The 20,553-nt window shown below is 31.8% G+C and overlaps 1 protein-coding gene across 1 annotated transcript in view; it reads left to right on the plus strand.

Moving 5' to 3' along the window:
• LOC118179973 (uncharacterized) overlaps positions 1-16,282 on the plus strand; it is a 39,629-nt gene extending 23,347 nt beyond the window's left edge. The window contains exon 3 of the mRNA XM_035349131.2: positions 15,718-16,282. Within this exon, the coding sequence (XP_035205022.2) occupies positions 15,718-16,022 (305 nt within the window). The 3' untranslated portion in view covers positions 16,023-16,282. The remainder of the gene's footprint in view (positions 1-15,717) is intronic.
• The last annotated feature ends 4,271 nt before the right edge of the window (positions 16,283-20,553 follow it).

Consider the following 20,553-nt stretch of genomic DNA (forward strand, 5'->3'; position numbering starts at 1 on the left):
CTCTACCTGCCAATACCCACTCTTTAAATCAAGCATTGAAAACCACTTGCTTCCAGACAGAGTGTCCAGAATATCATCAGTTCTAGGAAGAGGGTAGCTGTCTTTCTTTGCAAAATATAATTGAGCTGTCTTTCTTTCTGACCAGGATGATAGGAGAGGCCAAGGACTTACCGATGGCTCGATAACGTCACTTTCTTGCATATCTTTTAGAAGTTTTCCTACCTCTTTCTGTTTAGCAATCGATAGGTGTCTTGGATGTTGCTTGATTGGTGGATAATCCTCTGTATGATTTCTATGCTGTCTCAAACTAGTTCAACCCATAACAGAAGGCAAGCAAGAGAAAACACCTTGAAATTCTTGAATGATACATTTGGCAACTCCTCTTTTCATCTTTTAATTGTGCATTTTGCTATTATGCCAATGTAATGCTCTCTGAAGACATGGATCTGGAAGGTTTCTGTTTTGTTTGACGCTGTTTACTGGAGTACATGCTGCACAACTACTTCACCTTTCCTAATAATTGTCACCTTGTCAGTTACATTGGTAACTCTCACTGGAATAACACCTCAATAGGTTGGTAACCGTTGAGGCTACTAGTACTCCTTTCAGGCTGTTACAGTTCTTGGGGTATACCATGATGCCATAGCAGAAATTTTTATTTTTCCCTATAGACCCTGGCAGTAAAAATTCTGCTCTTGCTGGTATTGTGATATTGTCTTGAGCTATGTTTTGGTGGACAGATTTGACTACTTCACTATTAATTCCGAATAGGGTTATGTCCTTAGAGGCTGAATGCAGTTCATTATTTTTAAAGTCCAAGGAAGAACGTAACAACTATATTTCTGTAGAAAGTCAAATCTGAGTATGCAAGGATCTGTAATATTTTCTACATATGCCATGCGATGGTAGGCGGCACTTCCAAACATATTGTTATGTTTTTCTTTTCTGACACCAGTTGTTACGTTATTTTCTTCACGTTCGTACGGGGTTCGTGTGGATTTGGAGTGAATAATGACAACACTTGATAAAGTATCGAAACACACTTTATTTAGCCAATATTAATCAGGACAGCTCAATAACACATTTTACAGTCGTCGGAAATCTACTCTAAACATGCTGGAACAATCAGTGACATAACCTTCACACTGTCAGGCAATAACAGTGGAGACAGCTTCACTGCAAAGCTTCCAACTTTCCTCGGTCGTTCTCGGAACTTCACGTACTCTCGAGACTCTCCACACTACAACTCACGATGCACTTGACGACACACAAGCACAGCTCCCGACTCTTCGGTTCAGTCGTTCCCGGAGCTCAACATACTCTCTCGATGATGCACTAATCACGATATACTACGAGACTTTTGCGGGGCACTCAACAACCCACTCGGCACTCGCTGCCCGGCTGTCAACTCGATCCACTCCGCAGGGACTGACTCGCTAGACGAGACACACACTGACTGCGGACCAGCAGGGTTTATATAGCTTTCAACTTGTGTTCAAGAATATTCTGGGCTAAACCAGTAGAAATTCATTCCAGAAGGTTCTCCATCAGTCCATGGCATATCGCCAATTTTGTTGCCAAAGAGGTGATTTCTCGCCAAATGTGGCAACCCTGCTTCCCTTGCCATTTTATGGCAACCCTAAAACTGCTTTGCAGGGAAGCCACCTTACCACGCCTGTACATTTCATAACAATATGTTTACGTTTAATTTTCCATCGATATAAATTTTACCCCTGCATACAGTCTGGAGGGTAATGCAGAGTGGCATCCAGATGAGTTTACCTTCCAGTTGTCAAGCCAGATCTTTTTGGATGATGGTAACATTGTCCCCTGTATTGATGGAAATATTGCAAGGAACTCTGTTGTTATGTCTCTTTATGATGAATCCACTACTGCCACCACTAAACAAAATTGTGTTTTACATAATTGCCAGGAGGTCTTATCATTGTATGTGGATAGCTTCAGACAGGGACGTGAAGGCATGGGTAAAAATTTAAAACTACCAGAATTGCTTCTTGTGTTCTTATGCACTTCTTTAACTTGTCAGCTTCTTTGGCAATGGCAGAAACTCTCTCTTCAATTTGTTCTTTTATGGAAAAGAAACTCTTTCTTCAGTTTTTTTCTTTTCTTCAGTTTATTCTGCTTTCCATAGCCTCAAATTTGTTTTCTATTATGTAGGTAATTTCTCTTTTCATTTCCTGTTGACCTGCTTCAGTCTTTTCTTGAACAGATTTATCTGTTGTTTAACAGATTCCTGAATAGCTTTCAACTCTCCTTTAACAGGGCGAGCTTCCAACTTTATTGACCAGCTTCAATCTTTTCTTGAATAGTAGTTGAATATAGTTGAATTCATGTATTCTTTAATGGATGCTTGATCATCTTCCATCTTTTCTTGAAGTGCAGCAAAGTCAGTCATGAGCTGTCTTAGTTGCTCTTCCATCGCTCTTGCCACCGTCATTCAGTGCCATTTCTAACCCAAAAAAGCATTGCATGCTTCTGGTTCATAATAATTCTTCCCATTCAGCAAATTTGACAGTTGAGTTTCTTGAATAAAAACACATCAAAATGTTAGAACATCTGCCCTATTCACCCAGTCTAGCTGTGTGTGACTTTTGACTTTTTTTTTTTAATATAAAAAAGAACTTACATGTATGTAGTTTTCATTCCAAAAATGAGATTGATGAGTCTATAAATGCATTTTTTTTCCCATTGATTTCAAGAAATGAATGGTTTGAAGCATTTAATTTTTGGAAAATTTGCCTACAGAAGTATACTGATGCTGGAGTAGTCTACTTTGAACACACCTAAAATTTCATAAGTATAACTTTAAAAACCTGTGTGCATCTCAAAAATTTCAGAATGAACATCGTATTTATGTTAACAGAAATACTGGTCACTTTTAGAAGTTGTCATCACAAGGAAATGGTCCTTTTGACAGGGTTTGTAATGTATTGAATATGAAGAGTAATGATACAACTTGAAGATTAAAGCACAATAATGGTAAAAATGCTATGATGAATTTTATGAAAATTAGATAAAAAATGAGAAGTCAAAACATTCTTACCATCAATAAATGAATATTTTAGTTAAGTGAAAATTAATTAATTAGTTAATAAAAATGAATTAGTTAATTAATGATTAGTTAAAAACATTTTAAATAAAAAAAAACACAATGATAGTAAAACAGATTATCTTTTATTTTTCGTATCATTGATTATTCTGAAATTATATAATATCCCATTTTGCAGTAACAGTTATAATGTCTCATACTTGTACAAATGAGAACTTATACAGTAGATTTACTTTCTGTCATTATTTTTATGTTGTTTAAAAATATGTTATAAAGTGATAGATGCACGATTGAGACCACAGAATTGTGAGCCTAACAGCTAATCAGTGCACTGTCATAATTGGCATCAAGGTTGCTTGTGTTTTCTCTTTAATGATTGTTTGTGTGAGGACTAGCTTTTTGTACCAATTCTCCCTCCATTGTTTAAACTTGGAATTACTGCATCAATATATTTTACTTCAAATTCTTTTGCATGCCATAAGAATGCTTTAATGAAGATGAACTGAAATATAGCACTAAAAGTTAAATTAATTTCGGTTATAAAAATGATGAGAAAATTATAATTTCTAACAACCTACCACCAGTAGGTAACAACATTTCTAAGGCAGAGGGGAATAGTGAAAGCCAGCTAGTTCTTCCTCACATAGGGCCAGTGAAATACACATAGTGACCCGACTACACTTGAGAAAGACATCCGATTTCAAAAGAGGTAAAATGGTGTTCTTTTAATGCTTTTGAATATTAGGTAATAATGTACTTGAAAGTGTTACTCCATAAAATGTTAGGGGACTAGCCTTATTCCTCTATTCTAGTCTGTTGATGGCATACCACTGGGTAATAGTCATTTCACTATGAACCATAAATTTCATTTTGTTGAGCCAAAAATTGGCTATTCATGCTCAAAATTTTGAAATACTCTGGAGTTCAATAAAAATAGTAGATATGGCTTGACATTGTCTTGAGTTCTGCCTTGGCATTGTTTGAATAATAAGGCCTGCAATAATAAGTGCCTAATGCACTTTTCATCCATCATTTTTAAAATCATATTCTCATTATTTAATAAGCATATTGTGTGTATTTCAAAAGATAAAGCTTCAACACATTAAAAAAAATGAAAAAATTACACAATTGGAAATGCTTCTTTGTTAAAAGGCTTTTTAGATATTTTCCGTTGTGTACAATGTTATCAAGCTTGCTATATTTTAATTAGGTTGTCCCAAAAGTTCTGCAGTTTCATAAATTGAAGCATTCACCGCCTAGTGTTAAGAATGGATAAACAAAAAGTTCATTTTTGTCATATTATACTCTTTTATTAAAAAAAAAGGGGGAATGCTAGTCAGAGTGCTTGTTAAATTTGTGCTATGTGTGTAACAAGCACTGTTCCCAGTGACATTGTTTGTAGAAGTTCAAACGAGGAAATTTCAGCTCATAGATGATGCCTGATCTGTGCAACCATCCCTTATAAACAAAGACCTATTACAAGATGCCATCTCTGAAAATCATGTTATGTGGTTCCTGAACTATCAGACAGAATAAATATTCCAAAAACTACAGTACATGATCATTTAAAGAAGTATGTAAGGTGCTGCAGCGTATGAGTATCTTATGCTTTAATTGGGCAGAATATGCTTTCCTCGAATTTTGGTGTTTAATTCTTTTCTGAAATGAAATAGAGAAACTCCTTTTTTTAAACAACTCATTACTGGAGATGAAAAGTAGATATTATGCAAGAATGTTACAAGAAAAATTCATGGGGCAAGCCATAAGAATCTCTTTTAGTAAAATCAAATGGGCGCTTTCATCCCAAAAAATAATGCTTCATGTATGGCAGGGCTACAAAAGAATTATATACAGTCAAAAGTCTTTAATCCGGACTCGTCAGGACTTCGGCGATTCCGGATTATCGGTTTTTCCGAATTATAGATCATCAATTTAAATCTGGTAAGATGGTATAAAATTAAAAATATAATTTAATCTGGTATAAAATTAAAAATATAAAGCAGTAATTTATGAAATAAAGAGCAATTATGATCTAAAAGGTTATCGAAACTTAAGAAAAAAGCTTAATATTTATTTGTTTACTTTATTAAACATTTCCTTCAATGCGCATATGCGTAAAGCATACATTATGCATAGTCGAAATTAGAAAATTGCAACCAAAAACTATTTGATGTGTATTCATGATATTTATAATGACGAGGAATTTGATTTAAATCATATCAAAGATGGAGATGGAATACTACATTTAGTAAGGAGTTATAAGCCGAATAAAATAAAAACATCTGCCCTGAAGATAAGGATAGTGCTGACAGGTCAACTTCCAGTTCATTGCGCGCCGCGACGTTCCCCTCCCTCCGCAGAGCAGCGTGAAATTGATAAAAAGATTTCGGAACAGTTAGAGAAACAAAGGATATGCCTTTATCCATTTTTTGCAGCAATTCCACTTTTTGTTTGATGGACATCGAAACATGCTTTCGCTTTGTAGAACTTTGGCGGCTCCAGAATTGGAAATTCTTTTTGACGTAATCGAAAGTTCAAGCTTACTTTTATAAAATTGCTCTAACAGTCTTCAAAAAATAATAAGCCGGATCCAATTAGAAGATTAAGGAACAACACAATCTGCAACATTAATTGAAATAGATAATTAGATAATTTTAGCTTAGCTTATACCGTCCGTTATACATTAAACATGCATGCGTAAATGTATTATGCACACGAGTAAACGCATATGTGCATGTGTAAAGGTATTATGCGTTTACGCATGCGCAGAATGTTTGTAGCTTTGAGGTCCGGATTATAGATCATTTCGGATTATGGACGTCCGAATTAAAGACTTTTGACTGTATTAAGAATGGTTGCAACTAATCAAACTATAAATTCGGAAAAATATTGTTTCCAAATGGCAGTTTTAAAAGCAGATATGCAAGTTTTAAACTTCTCAGAACTGACCAATCTTCGAGATGTTGTCTTCCATCATGATAATCTTTGGCCTCATATTTTGGTGTATGATAGACGAAAATTTGTTGAGTGTGGCTGAGATGATTTTTGACACGCTCCATATTCACTAGACCTAGCCTTCTTGCATTAATCACTTCAAATTTCTGTGAACAATCTGGAGTTCATTTCTTTGGAGACTACCAAACAGCATTTCAAAAATGTTTTATGAATAAACCGAATGGCTTATTTGGAAAAGGAAATAGAGGACAAAAAGTCATAGAATAAAATTACGCTTCTGAAATCCACAAAAGTTTGTTACATTGTTGTACTGCTTCATTTTTATTTATCATTAAAAAATATATATATTACAGAGTGTTTTAGATGATTTGTAATTATTCAGTTTTAATTTTCAAATAATGTTCCTTTTTACTTCCTTGTACGAAGTAAAAAGGAAGTATTGTAATCGCGAAAAGTTTCAGGCAGCATATTTCAACGAAAATATCCATTTTGACCGCTATCGAATGCAATTTAACGATGTTTTTGCGTCATATCTGTACGTAAGGACAGAATAAAATACTCTTTTCCTTAAAAAAATTATAAAACTGCTTTAAAATTAATTCTGAAAAGAATTTTTTGTGGCGTCTGTACGAACGTATATACGTATGTGCGTACGTACGTATCTTGCATAACTCAAAAACGAGTAGGCTCAGAACGTTGAAATTTTGTATATAGGAGTGCTATAACATGTAGATGTGCACCTCGTATTTTGGTTGCAATCGGCCGCACCAAATGTATATAAATATATATATATATATCCACTCTATTACCCGGCTCAGTGATCTCAGTTTCTTTACTCTTATATGTTTGTAAATTTTACATTTTTTGCTTTAAAAATGATTGAATTATGTTGTTTTTATCTTCCGGTTAAGGATTTTATGCCTTTAGTAAATCTGTGTGCAATATTTTTAGAATTATCAGCAATTTTAAAGTTGTTTAATTGCCGCTAAGCCTGTTTTTAATGGCGGTCATTGATGTTTACATTTGAAACAGGAGACTAGTGAATTTGTTGCCAATCTAGAGAAACTTAGCTTCACAACAACAAAGATAACGCATTCATTTATTATTGCCAATTAAATCATGCTGAATTCTTTCTGGAATTTTTTCGAGGAAATAAACGTTTGAGATTTACTTCGTAATTTTTAATATAGATATTTTGAGTTTTTATGTATTTTTGCCTTCTCGCGAAGTGAGAACTGAATTAATTAAATGAGAAATACTCAATCGTCTGTGAAAAACTGTTTCTGTTTTGTTTTGTTTGCTTAATTTCTTTTATACATAGTTCTAGCTTTATTATAGTGTTTGAATAGAACATGTGGCAACGATTAGATAATTCTTTAAATGATATACATTTTGTGTATTCTGAGTTATAATATGAATGAAATAAAATACTGTTAAGTAAACCTAGCTCCAGAGTGTCGCTATGGTAAACAAAGTGAATTTTAAAGAATGCATTTATTCTATTGTGGTTTATGCGCTGTCGGCAAAGTAGGTTTAATTCAATCTAATAAGTTTAAATAAAATGCAAGAAAAAATGTGTATAATTTAATATTCCGTACAAGGAAGTCATGTGGTGTACACATCAGATTTTTTTATATATATATTTTTAAAAAGTGTTTTTTTTGGGGGGGGTCCATTTGCATCAAAAGGTTTATTTAAATGGGCACATTCATCATTTCTTAAAAATTCCTTGTAGTTAGTAATAAATTAATTATCTGTTTACCTAAATTATATTGTATTTAGGTAGATAGCAAAGAGGCTTGCGATAATTTAATTTACAAGAGTATACACTGATGGCTCTAAAATACAAGACAACACTAGGGGTGTATACAGTAAACGTTTTCCCAGTGTACTCCTGTGGGACACTTCATGTCGAATTTTGATGCAGAGATCCTTGCAATTTCATTGGCTCTGGAAAACCTCAAGGTAAAGATCGATTGTTTCTCTAAAACAGTTATTCTAGTTGATTCCAAAGCAGCCATCCAGGCTGTAGTTACGACACAGATATCCAGATTATCTCAGAAATAAGATAGACCTTGAACTTTCATTTTAAACACAACAAAAAAATCTTTTTTCAATGGATCCCTTTACATGTAGGTATCGACACAGCGAAAAGACAGACTCACTTGAGCCACAACAGAGGAACATTTGAGCCACAAGACAGCAAACCACGTTCTCCAGAGTTACTTAAAAAGCATATTTTTGAAAAATTAGTGGATACTCTTAAATCTGACCAGGGAGCAAAATCAGCAGGCAAATCCTGGACTAACATTCAAGATATATAGAAAACGTTTTGTCAAAAACCCTGTAAAAAGACTGTGGCAAACTTCAGACTGCAAACAGGCCATGATTCCATGGCACATCATCTTAATAAAATTGGCATCCTTCCATCTAGTATATGCCAAATTTGCAGTTCAGACATCTTCTTATGTGCCTAGAACTAGATAAAAAGTCTCAGAAACATGGTGAGATAAGTAAAGTATACTGGAATGCCAGAGCTTTCATGAACTCCTTGTAAAGACTACGTCTCTTATGTTCCTTTCCTTGCTGTTTAAATTTTTAACTTTTTACTTTTGTTCCCATGTTCATTTATTCTGATTCTTACTCCAAATGTTTGTTCTTTTTTATTATATTTTATTGTTCTTGTGTGGTACTTGAGCTGTTTTATATGTTTGGATTGAGCTTTCCAATAAAGCCATATGTAAGAACAATAATTTAATTTGCAAGAAAAATTACACTTAACTAAGATTCTGCCAAATTGAAATAAGGTTTATATCTAAAATATTTAATTTTGAAGCTATGTGTTTGAAAAGCTGAATAATGCAGGCTTTTAATATTATTAAAAATTAATCTACGTATAGTCAGTTCAACACAATAAGCAGTATAGTTATTTTCAAAAGAGAACTTTATTTATTTATTTATTAAACAAGGCTGTGAGATAGGATCTAGCATTTGATTAATCATTTAGCAGTTTTGCACAAACATCATTCAGATTCTTAGAAAGGGGGCTTCCTTGATTTGGCCATACGTCACTTCGGCAGGTTGCTTTGCTACACTAATTCACCAGTTTGCCCATAAATTGCTTGAGCTGTTTACGTTTCTGCATCAATCCACTGATTTGTCCATATGCCACTTGAGCTTATATTTCCTTGATGCAGAAAAAGCAGCAAATTTTGTTTTCACTTGCTCAGTGTAACACACATTACATATATTGTCTTTTTTGTTTTGTTTAAAATAAAAAATTGAATGACAATACAATAAGCAGCTTAAGCTAAAAGGTGATTCTGATATTTGTTATGATAGTGAATCAAAATCTTCTTCTAACGATTCACCAGTTGTGAAAGTTCATTATCAAACTTCTCTTGTGAATGGGGAAAAGTTTGTATAATTCAACTCAAGTTCGGAATTTTTGTGAAATTATTATTAGTAATTATCCTTCAGCATTGCCATGATTTTCTTTCACAGCAAATCTTGCTGTTCTACAAAAAACTGTGAAGAAGCCTGATGATGATCAATACTCATACTGATGGTTACCAGTAGTAAGAGACATACAACATTGGTGCCATTTTTTCAATAATCATAACTTTTCATTGTTTTCACATCATTCTTCAGTATTTACATTTTTCTGATTATCTGACATTTGATGCTAATATACATAAGTGCCAAAAAATACAGAAAGGTAAGCATTTGAATATTTGTTATTTAGCAATCATAATACCTGAAGGAGATGTAACAATTGTTGCTGTTCAAGGCTGATTACATTAAAAACAATATCTATCTCTAAAGAGATCATGATTTAGTACAAAAAATCTATTCTGCGCAAATTAGAGCTGGTTATATATATCAGCTTATTATGTAAATGAAAAAAAAAAAAAAAAAGGTGCATGTTTTAGTGATAATTATCAATAATTATCTTGAGTAGTAATAACTCTTATGCATTCATAATTGAATAAAATATACAGTCAAAAGTCGTTAATTCGGACACCCATAATCCGGACCTCAAAGCTAAAAACTTTCTGCGCATGTGCCGCGTTGGCACATGCGCACTGGCGTTTTACGCGTGCGCGTAAGACCTTGACTACTGTGCATATGCGTGTGCGCAAGTGCAGAATACGTTTTCGCCTGCGCGTTTATGTATAACGGACGGTGTAAGCTAAAATTATCTAATTATCTATTTCAGTTAATGTTAATGATTGCGTTGTTCCTTAATCTTCGAATTGGATCCCACTTATTATTTTTTGCAGACTGTAAGAGCAATTTTATAAAAGTAAACTTGAACTTTCGATTATGTCAAATAGAATTTCCGATGCTGGAACTTCCAAAGGATATACAAAACGAAAGTATGTTTCGATGTCCAACAAACAAAAAGTGGAATTTCTGCAAAAAATGGATAAAGACATGAAGAAAGTGACAGAGAGGTTAGTGAAAACGAAAAAATTTCAATTGACAAGTTAGTCGGTATTCTCGCACAGCAATTAACGGGACTTGAACAGTGGGACTTTGTAACTGAACAAGAAATTATGTCTGTTTATAGAATTAAAGAGAAAGTATTATCACATAAAATGAAGCAACTTAAACAACTTACATTGAAAGAAATGTTTAATAAAGTAAACAAATAAATATTATGCTTTTTTTTTTTTTTTTTTTTTTTTTTTTTTTTTTTTGTAAATTTTGATACCCTTTAGATCATAATTGTTCTTTATTTCATATTTTTAATTTTAGAATTTTTGCATGCCATCTTACGAGATTTAAACTGATGATCTATAATCCGGAAAAATCGATAATCCGGAATCGCCGAAGTCCCGACGAGTCCGGATTAACGACTTTTGACTGTATTACTTATCAGTTATTGTACGTCTCCAGTACTGGAAGACTTGGTAGACAGGTAGCAAATGTATCTGCATGGAACACAAAAAGTAACAAAAAAGACATTCAATGAGAATTACAGAGTTTAAAAAAAGAATGGATCATCATCCTACCAATTATCTTGACATAAAAAAATACAAAAAACTAAAACAAACCCTGTAACCCCTGAACTCACCATTTAGATATATCACTGGCATTCTTTTATTTTATACCAGGAGCATGGAGGGAAATGGTCTCAGATTTTAGATTTGACTTAGTTGATCAACTGATTAAGGCATGGGACAATGAATGAGAAAAGAAGGACAGTCAGGAATTTTGTCCTTATAATTGATTGAACATTTACAATTGATTAAAAAACATTTTTTAGAAGGGATTGTTCCAATAACAAGAAATTAAGATTGATCCGACAGTACATTATCTACAGTTCTTAAAAGGTATGACATTGGAGAATAGGTTAGAAAAGAAATTTGATATTTTTGTCCTGATTATGATGTAGGCATATGTTTATCATCGTGTTTTAAAATTTATCATACAAAAGCTAACTTTTGGAAGGTTATTTATTAAATGTAAGTTTGCTTTTTTCCCAACATTCATCTTTGTAAATTATATTTTCTAATTTATTTAGTTTTCTAAAAAATGCCATTTTGACCTTCCTCTAAGTAAAAATTAGCATAAATTCAAATCTTGTAACAGTTTTGATGGTTGATTTGAATTTATATTATCATTCAACATGAAATTTTGTATCAAAAGTGTGGTATTTTCAGATACAATATAGCAGAAAAAAGAAACTGGTAAATAGTTAAAATGAATGATGAAAGAAATTACCTAGTAGGCCTTAAATGGAGTTTCGTATTTGCCTAAATTTGACCTCTAGAACAAAACTAAACAAATACCATATTTGTCGGCGTATAAGATAGCCCCCCTTTTTTTATACACATTTTTGAAGGATAAAACTTTATTACTGATCATTATAATGAATTTACAGTATTTTAAATATAAAGTAATACAAATACAAAGTAATACATTCTGCAAATACTCGATCTGTCCGGGAAAGAACACCTTTTAATCTTCTTCGCCAAAACCATGACACTCATCTCCAGAGTTAAATGAATCACTTTTCCCCGTCATAGGTTATGTTTACTGTAAGTTGCTTTTTTTAGATTCTGTTCCTGATTCTGCCAAGTTCTTGTCATTTTCTCAGTTGGGGTGGCTCAAAATGCCTCTCTGCAGCCCTCCTTTCATGTTCCTTAGCATATGCAATTACACGTAGCTTGTATGCTATTTTATAGCAAGGCTAATGTTGAGTCATAAATTGTCAACAAATTTAAGAAAATTGAACAATTTCAGGTTGTAGTGCAGCGGACACCCAATGTTTAACCATAGGTAATGTGGGTATTGTCCAACTGCACTATCTTTTTATTTGAACATTATAATTTTTTTGAAAGAATTTTGACATATTTACATTTTTTCATATGATTACAATAAAATTGTGACATATGGTGCCTTTCATACTCGAATACATAACGATAAATGTAGAACATAATGATAAGTACAGAACGTAAAGGCAAATATATAACATAAAGGTAAATATATAACATATTGGGACATAATGACATACATATAACAATACATTTAGGAACATATATATAGCATTATTATATACATAAATACAAAGAGCACTTTTTTGCCTGTATATCTAAGGGAGTATATACTGAGTCAGGCAGAAATTATTTTGTATATGAATTTTTTTTTTCAGAATATTTTTGACTTTTTTTATTTTATTGGATGCATAGAGGTGTTGTATCATCCTCTAGTCTTTATGTTAATTCTAGTCTGTACTTTTGTCAATTTTGTCCTTCAATATTTTGCCAAATAGGTAGTTTTGTCAATTCTAATTTAAATTTTTTGAAAGTTCTAGTGTATTTTTTTGCTTATCTTGTATTGTACAATTCTTCTCCTCTACTAGCGAGGAAGAAAATTGAACAGTAGAAATTTCACACACTGAAAAATCATTCACAAAAATTGGAAAGTTTAAACGAACCCAGCTGTGATCGTCGATGACAGCACATGCACATTCACTGAACTCTAAGTAAGTGTAATATTCCCACACTCTGCAAGGAAACAAGAAAAAAAAAAAAAAATTGCTTAACTCCGAATAGAGGAAATTTCCGGAAATTAACGTAATCAAAAACTGAGTGTTGACATATAAGACGCACTCCATTTTTCAGACCTATTTTCAAAGGAAAAACGTTAGTCTTATACGCCGGCAAATATATTATGTGTGGGCAGAAAAATTCAAAATAAAAGATTCCTAACAAAATGGGAGGATTTAAAAAAAAAAAAAAATCCTTATGGCCAAATCATGTGAATACACAACTGGGAAGGGATAGAACTTTGTTCTTCATTAAAAACTGCTGAATCAGGGAAAAAGTATGAGACTGCACCTATAATCCATGTTTTCAGTTTTTAAGCCACTGCTAGCTCACTGACCCATGTAACTATGTGGTTACCACAATATAAAATAACAATTGGATGTTTAATTTGTTAACATGCAAATAATATTTATTTGGTGGTTGGTTGGTGTTGTGTCCTTTAAGAAGTCAAAAGGATCCATCCGTGGAAATCACTGCTTCCATCTGTGGAAATAATATTGGGGGAGCCTGTAACCCCTAGAGGGCACGTCCTCAAGGTGGCAGATAGGGGAATGCCTCCTTCGGGTAGTAGAAGGGAAATGAAATACTAGACCAAAAGAAGTCCTTGAGACAATGGCAACCATTTTTTCCATTAATATTTATTTGTGAATCACTATATGCAAATAATATTTATTTGAGAATCAAAATATAAAACTGTCTTCATTTGATGCATTTTCTTGAATGTTTTCAGTTGCTCCATTATGGTGATAGATTCTCAATCTTTTTTTTTTCATCATAGTGTGTATTATTAATAATTTAAAAATTCGGTGGCAGGCTAACAATAAGATAAATTTAAGAGTATCTTACTTGATTAATTGATTGATGTAACTATAATGTACTTTGTAAAGATAGAATATAGTATGAATTTTCAATGAAATATGAAATAAAAATTTTTATTAAATGATAAATTGCATTTAATGCAAAATTTGAGATTAATGTTTTTTGATAACTTCGTTTATATCTAAGCTTAAAAATGTAATTTTGTCTTCCAGATTTAAGTCTGGGTCTTTTTTTGTTTGTTTGTTTGTTTTTATGTTCTTGTTGAAAATATGAATTTCCATAAATAAGATGCAAAAATTGTAATAACACACTTTTAACCCCTTAAGGCACACATTAATTTCTAATTTTCGGTCAAAAAATCACCTATTTTTTTTCTTGCATAATCATGCCAGGGTTAGCTTCAAATCGAAATCTCGGTGGTGCAACGTTTGGTTGATTTATACTAATTTGATATCAATTCCTTGCTATATCCAAAATCTCGTTGTCATTATCTTCCTGTTCACTTCCATCACTCAAGAAATCATCACTCTCATCGCTGAAACTGTCTGATAAATTGGCATATTCAAAATTGTCATCGTCAGAGTCGCTCATTATCAGGTAACTTTTTTTAAATTACAAAAACACTTGGTAATATAATTTGCAGTTAACTGCTTACTTTTATTATATTTATGTAATAAAAATGGATATATTACCTTTTCCAGACCAAACGATTACTTTATAGCAAAGAATTCCTAGCAAACTTATAGCTAATCATCAAAATGCGCCACGTGGTTTACACAAGAAAAATGCTGAATAGTGGTGCCATCTATGTCAAATAAGTTTAATTATAATCTAGCCTATTTATTTTTACTGGAACAGATCTCAGACAAGCATTAGAAATAAAATAACGCGAGATACAAGGGCGCCTGTGTGAGACACAGGCATGTGCAAATTTGCCGGAAACTTTCGCCCGTGTGAGACACGGGCAAATGCGTTAAGGGGTTAAAGGCTTTTGGCAGTGTTGTTGGATAATCATATCTAAGAATAATTCAGAGTGAAGTAACTGATTCTTTTGAAATTAAATCTTGTTTATTATACATAGAAATTAGTTCTTCCTCTTTTTTTCAAATTTTCATACACTTACATGTTATTTATCACAAATGCATATTGAACCCAATCAAAAAAAAGTATAGAAGTAAGAGGGATATATTTCTTTTTCTCTCATTTGTATACCTATATATTTCGGAGTTTCTTCTCACTGCATAGTGTTTGCTTACACGAGCGATACAGCTTTGTGTGGTTAAATTGAATACTGTAATAGTCATGCAAATTTCAAATTTGCTGTTTTTGTTCTGCCAAAGTGCTTGGGATTAAAAATTCTGAAAAGTTTGGGTTAAAACATTGAATAATTTGAGATGTGTTGGGATTGGTTCAGCCAGTCCCCGCTAAGAAGTCAGAATCAATTGAACTACTTGTCTGATGTCATGTATGTATGGGGAGATGCCACTGTGAGTAGGCAGGAAAATTATACATGCTCCATATAAGGAAAAATAAAAAACATTATATTCCATAAGAACAGTCACACTATATTCAAGACCATACAAAATAATTTTTATTGTATGCATTTGTAAAATTTGGCATCTAAAGAATCTTTCAGCACACTAAAGTGCCATGGCACAGTGGTTGAGAATCACTGTGATAGATGCTTTATGTTCTTGCGTGGCATTTATGATTCCATCAGTGTTTTGTTCTAAATTGTTATTTTGTTACTGTAAATCTTGGTATTACTGTACTGTTTTTTTGCTGCAAATTCTTACATCCTTTTCCTCTCTGTAGAAGCAAGTGAACCTCCTCAAAAGAGACGTAAACAGGAATCAACACATAAGTGGTTAAAAACTATATTAGACAGTGTAACAGATAAATTTCTTAAGTATCAAGAAAGTACCGAATCACGGTTTTTGGAGCAGATTACATGTTTGGAACAAGAACGGATGAAACGAGATGAAAGTATGCATAAGCTTTGGATGGAATTTGAGGAGCGACGTAGAAAAGAAGAACAACAACATGAGTTAAAAATGATTTCTTTACTTGGTCAGTTTGTTCATCAGATGAATGAAAATGGAAACCATGATTCAAAATAACTGTTTATCTACATATGATTTAACATTATGGATCATTTGCATTAAATATAGCCTTTAAAAAAAATACTGTAAATAAATTATATTTTTCAATGAATTATTATATAAATTTAGTCTTCAAAAAATTTATAAAACTTGCTATAAGTAGCCACCAAATATTTCTTAATAAAATCAAATGAGAAATATCTGTATACCAGTACACATATTTTGTACCTTATTTAAATCCAAATAATGTGCATCTAATAAATTAATAATTAATGCCATTTTCTGAAAATTTCTTTTTACAAAATATCTAAGGGGATTTTATTTTAGAGTGCTATAGGGTGTCTATAACTAAAGAACCCTATTTCAAAACTGCCTACAAGTGAAACCACTGATCATAAAATTGCAAAATTTGTGGCAGACTTAATAAAGGGATGAGAATGTCTTTCAGTGGTGAAAAAAAAAAAAAAAAAAAAAAATTAGTTACAAATATCATCACCAGAGGCGTGTTTAATTCATTATATTAATAAATTATACATTTAGCCCCAACTTTACTATAGTTTTACAATTTTACAATTTTTTTAAAAAGGAAACATGTTCCATGTGATGGTAATCATTTTCAGCTACCATCTGATATCACAAAATGGCATGACCCACAGTTGACACAAGTGTGCTGAGAAATGTTCTGCATGCGGTGTGACTTTAAGATAGGTAAAGTTCTTGGACTGTCATGGCTTACCAGATGTTTCAAATGTCCCTAAAGCAAAAAATTGCATGGATTGAGGTTTGGGGATCAAGCAGGCCACACATAATGAAAGTGCCGGCTGTTTAAGTAAAACAGTTTTACTAAAAAAAACGCAATCTCGTAAACTTTTGTCATTGTGAGCAATAAGCGCATTGAAAACAAAGTCTCCATCAATGTTCTATGTTTTATATTAGCTGCTGTATGACATCAACAAAGATTTATTGTTTTACTACAGGTTTTCAAAGTAAAATGCCCTATGGTGATGCTATTTTTAACTGTTTTTTCTCTGAAAGACATTCTCATCCCTTCATTAAGTCTGCCTCAAATTTCACAATTTTCTGATCACTGGTTTCACTTGTTGGCAGCTTTGAAATAAGGTTCTTTAAATTATAGACACCTAGTATATTTTTTGGTTTTATTAAAAAGCAACTTATTTAGGAAAAAAAAAAAAAAATTTATATGAGACTATAAACTGAAAGCAGTTAAAAATATATTTTTTAAATTGGAAATACTCATCAAATTTGTCAAATTATAATTAATAAAATGCTGTTAGTAGCCATTCCAGTTTGCCATATTCAGTCTTATGTTAAAAAAATTGATGGATAATGCTGTGTATTTACTTTTTGTATGTGAGCGTGAAATTAAAAAAGTGTTCTAATCTCCCAATTTTTTGGAGAGGGCAGAGATAGGTTAAAAATTTCTGTCATGGGTGTAAAATACATGTGCAACTAATTTAATTTTAATGTAGATTTCTTATCTGTTTGTTGTGAAAATCTGAAGATGATATTTGCAATTGCACTGGAACTCTTAATTCTCCAGATTCCAGATATCCAGAACTAGCGTTATCCAAATAACTTTTTTTTTTTTTAAGTAAGATTGAACTTGTTTAGTTTATATGTGTGTTTTTAATTTTTTGCTGATTTAAACAAGAGAAAATAAAAATTCGGTGTAGTAAAAATAAAACAAGCTAAGTTATGAAGTAGACTGAAATTTGTATGAATGAAAATTTAATTCATTATTCTCTTTAGTTGAAAAATAGGAATTGGTTATGTATTTAGGCTTATCATGAAATGAAATCAGGCTATAGTTTAAACTTTTATTGTTTGATTTTTGTCAAAAAAAGTATTTTATACTTTGTTTTAATGCCCTGTATGGCTGTATGGCTTTTGTACATTGAAACATTGTCACAGTATTAAGTTATGGCAACTAATCTACAACCTTTTTTATCAGGTTTTTTTTAGCTGAAGTTCCTGTTTTTATTTATAGTTTGCAAAATAATATTATTATATTATTTTATAAGCAGTTACTTGATAAAATCTTGTATTATTGTCTTGTAAATAAATGAGAGTGTGTCTAATTCAGATTCTTATGAGAAATATTCAGCAGGTTCTAACATATTATAACAAAAGCCTTTTTGAGTAATGTACTGTTATTTATTTATTCAAGCCATGTGAACATCAGTGCATGTGTTATATATCTTAATTACTTATGATACCAAAGAGTCACACTCCTCAAAATAATGTTCAGCAGCTTCCTTCATTTTATAATATTTTTAAGTATTAGCTGTTACTTATAGTAATAATAAAACTATGTTAACTGGCATAGAAAAAGGAAAAAAGAATTGAAACAAAATTAAAATTTTGTCTGATAAAAATTTCTTAAAAATGGTAATTTAATAATCATAGTGTGCTACAATTACACACACTTTTAAAAACTTCAGCTGTGACAAATAAAATTGAAAATATATTTAGAATCTTTATAATTCTGGTTCTTCCCACTTATAAGAGCATACAATTTTGCTAACTGTAGGAGCTTTATGCAATGGTAAATAGGAAACCGATTAAGTGCAAAATAGTTTTGTCATTCAATCACTGTACTTCATCAGTACTCACTGATGTTCAAAAAGTTCTGTCTGCCCAGTTTTTTAGATTGCTCTCAATAGTAGGCCTCAATTCATGATACTTAATAATCTATACCATAATACTACTTGTTGCATATAAATTAATATTACTTGAAAAATTTTGTTTTTCTGGGTTCATTCTTTCTACTCAAGACTGAATAAAAAAAACATACAATCAACATTTCACTTTATGCTCTAATGGAGATTACACTGGCTTTGATATTCTATTAATTTTATATTTTTCACTAACATAACAAAAATTTTTAGTAAATGCATTAAAGTGAGAAAACAGAAGAATATTTTCTATAGAATGAATGAATTTTTGTCTTGACATATTAAGAATTTGGAACAAGTTTAATTAAAATGCTTAACTTGATTTTGTTTCATGCCATCTTCTCACATGTCCTTAAACAGAAGAGAAACATTTCTGTTTTTACTAATTTATTAAAATAAAAAATAGTGTGATCATTTGTAGTGTGATGTATTAAATAAATACAAAAAAAAAATTAAGCAAATTCAGACACTTGTGAAATAAATTAGTAGTGAAAAAACAGCTTCATACGACACATTAGTTTAAAAGAGGGAAATTCCAAAAATGCAGATTTTTTTTTCCTAGTGACTCAATTATTATATTTTTATTTTTAGTTAAATTTCCATTAAGAGTGGCCATTTATCAGATACCAATTTTGAAGGGAGACACACTGGGGAATAGATTTAAGGGTTTCCAACTCCTCTTCTTATGCCACCAACCTTTCGAAAGGAATTTCGGTTCATCAGAATTTTACATATTTGCATGTTGCAAAGATACTATACACTCACAAACGTCCATGCTTTCTCCAGGATCTGAACTTGGGCCAAGACTACCAGCCAGCTCCACCTACCACCATGCCAACTGAGCAGCTTATGCAGAATTATAACGTATAGGAATTGGGGGCTGATGATTTAGAGCTGGAATGATGACCTGATAATTGAGCTTAAATAAATTGATAAAAATTACCATCTTGCATTTGATTTTTTTCAGTAAGTTACTATCATTTTTGTGGGTGGGTCTTAAAAAATAAATCTGAAATTAGAAGTAGGTATTTTATGCAACTTAATCTGTTATTTGGTTTCTTTCGATTATTTCAGTACTGCTTAATACTAAGTAAAAGGTCAGAATGGTGGAGAGAGGAGCAGTCTGTGTAACATGTTAACAGTAAATAATAAAAAAAAAAAAGTAATTCGTATTCATATGAGTGTAAAAGCTGAATTGAGCATGAAGAAATATGTTATGTAATGTCATGTCATCCTAAATGTCATTGAATGCTGTGGCTTATGTATTCGCCATTACTATATATAATTTTGTGTTAAACCGTAATGCTGAAGGAAAACATTAAGCTTTAGGTAGTTTATTATTTATTTTCATTAATTAAAGGGTAACGTAACTTTAGTTAACTAAAACAGAGCTTATGATGCAGAAAATAGTTTAGGAGTGCATTAATGTAAGAAAATTTAACTAGTCTTTCTAGATTTGAGTATTATCTGTTCTGTTTTAAACAATAAATTTTAATAAGAATCTTAAAACTTCTGCAAAATATATAGAACTGGAAATTTAGTTTTATAAACCAGAGATTCTTTTAAATAATTGTTTATTTAGTTTTTGAAAGGTTATCTTAGTAATAAGACATACTATATAAAAAGCTTATTTGGGAAATACCAAATCTTGAAGTTATATACAGTCAAAAGTCGTTAATCCGGACTCGTCGGGACTTCGACGATTCCGGATTATCGATTTTTCCAGATTATAGATCATCAGCTCAAATCTGGTAAGATGGCATGCAGAAATTATAAAATTAAAAATATGAAACCATAATTTATCAAATAAAGAACAATTATGATCTAAAGGGTATCAAAATTTACAAAAAAAA

This window comes from Stegodyphus dumicola, chromosome 6 (genome assembly GCF_044657685.1).
Source record: "Stegodyphus dumicola isolate Sdum_Otavi_A_Nest chromosome 6, ASM4465768v1".
Lineage (NCBI taxonomy): Eukaryota > Metazoa > Arthropoda > Arachnida > Araneae > Eresidae > Stegodyphus > Stegodyphus dumicola.